Source organism: Corvus brachyrhynchos, unplaced genomic scaffold, assembly GCF_000691975.1.
Source record: "Corvus brachyrhynchos isolate BGI_N302 unplaced genomic scaffold, ASM69197v1 scaffold426, whole genome shotgun sequence".
In the NCBI taxonomy this organism is placed as follows: Eukaryota; Metazoa; Chordata; class Aves; order Passeriformes; family Corvidae; genus Corvus; species Corvus brachyrhynchos.
Window position 1 is genome coordinate 68,859 of NW_008238653.1, and position 1,102 is coordinate 69,960.

A 1,102-nucleotide genomic window follows, 5' to 3' on the forward strand; every position below is an offset into this window, starting at 1 on the left:
GAGGTGAGGTCGGGCTGGTCACAGAACAGGGGGGGCTGGGGGGGGCCCAGCAGCCGTTTGAGCTGGTGATTGCTCTCAAAGGAGTCCTCCAGCCCGTTCTTCCCGTCCGGGCTGGGATCCCAGCCCTCCTGGTAATCGAAGATGCCGCTGCTGTCCCTGCGCAGCCTGGGAGGAGGGACAAAGCTCAGCCCCACCGCTGGCGGGAAGATGGGAGCACAGGGATGTGGGGATGTGGGGCCATGGGACACGGACAGGGCCATACCTGGGTTTGGGGATGACAGTGAGGCAGTCGCCCGTCTGCGCGTCCCACACGCGGATCTGCCCCACCAGGCAGCAGCTCACCAGCAGCATCCCATCACTGGCCAGGCACTCGATGTCCTGGCAGGAAGGAAGGACAAGCACAGCTCAGTGTGGCACCACCGAGGCCTCTGGACCCTGACACAGCCTGGTGTGGCAGAGGAGCTGCAGAGATGATGGGTTTCCTGTCAAATCTGGCTGGTTTAGGAACCGAGGGACGGTGAGGACATGCGTGTCCCTGAAGTGTCCAAGGCCAGGCTGGACAGGGCTTGGAGCAACCTGGGACAGTGGAAGGTGTCCCTGCCCACGGCAGGGCTGGGACTGAATGAGTTGGACTGGATGGGTCCCTTTCAACCCAAACCAGTCTGTGACTGTGGCATTCCAGGATCTCTGCCCACAGACCTCAGTGTGCACTGGACTGCTGCAAATCCAACAGACTGTGTCTGTCTTGCCTTTCCCTGACAAATTCTGTCCCAGCTGATGGTAGCTTCAGGAGCAGAGGTGCAGCTTCTCTGGGAGACACAGCACAGCATTTTAAACTCACATGTCTGGATGCCCAAGAGCTTTGTTTCATCTCAGAACAGGAAGAATCCCAGAATCATCCTGGTTGGAAAAGCCCTCCCAGACCATCAAGTCAACCTGTGACTGATGCCTGCCTTGTCACCCAGCCCAGAGCACGAGTGCCACATCCAGTTGTTCCTTGGACCTCAGGAATGTGGAGGTATCCCAGTAAAGCAGGGAATGGATGCCAGAGGTGGTGATGGTGGGAATTGCAGAAAGCAAGTCCCAGAAGGAGATGAGAACG

The 1,102-nt window shown here is 58.6% G+C and overlaps 1 protein-coding gene across 1 annotated transcript in view; it reads right to left on the reverse strand.

The window, feature by feature from the left end:
• Nucleotides 1–1,102, reverse strand: part of SCAP (SREBF chaperone) — a 29,590-nt gene that overhangs the window by 4,798 nt on the left and 23,690 nt on the right. Inside the window, exons 15-16 of the mRNA XM_008636321.2 lie at nucleotides 263–378; nucleotides 4–165 (exon numbers count right to left, since the gene is read on the reverse strand). Coding sequence (XP_008634543.1) covers nucleotides 4–165; nucleotides 263–378 — 278 coding nt within the window. The remainder of the gene's footprint in view (nucleotides 1–3; nucleotides 166–262; nucleotides 379–1,102) is intronic.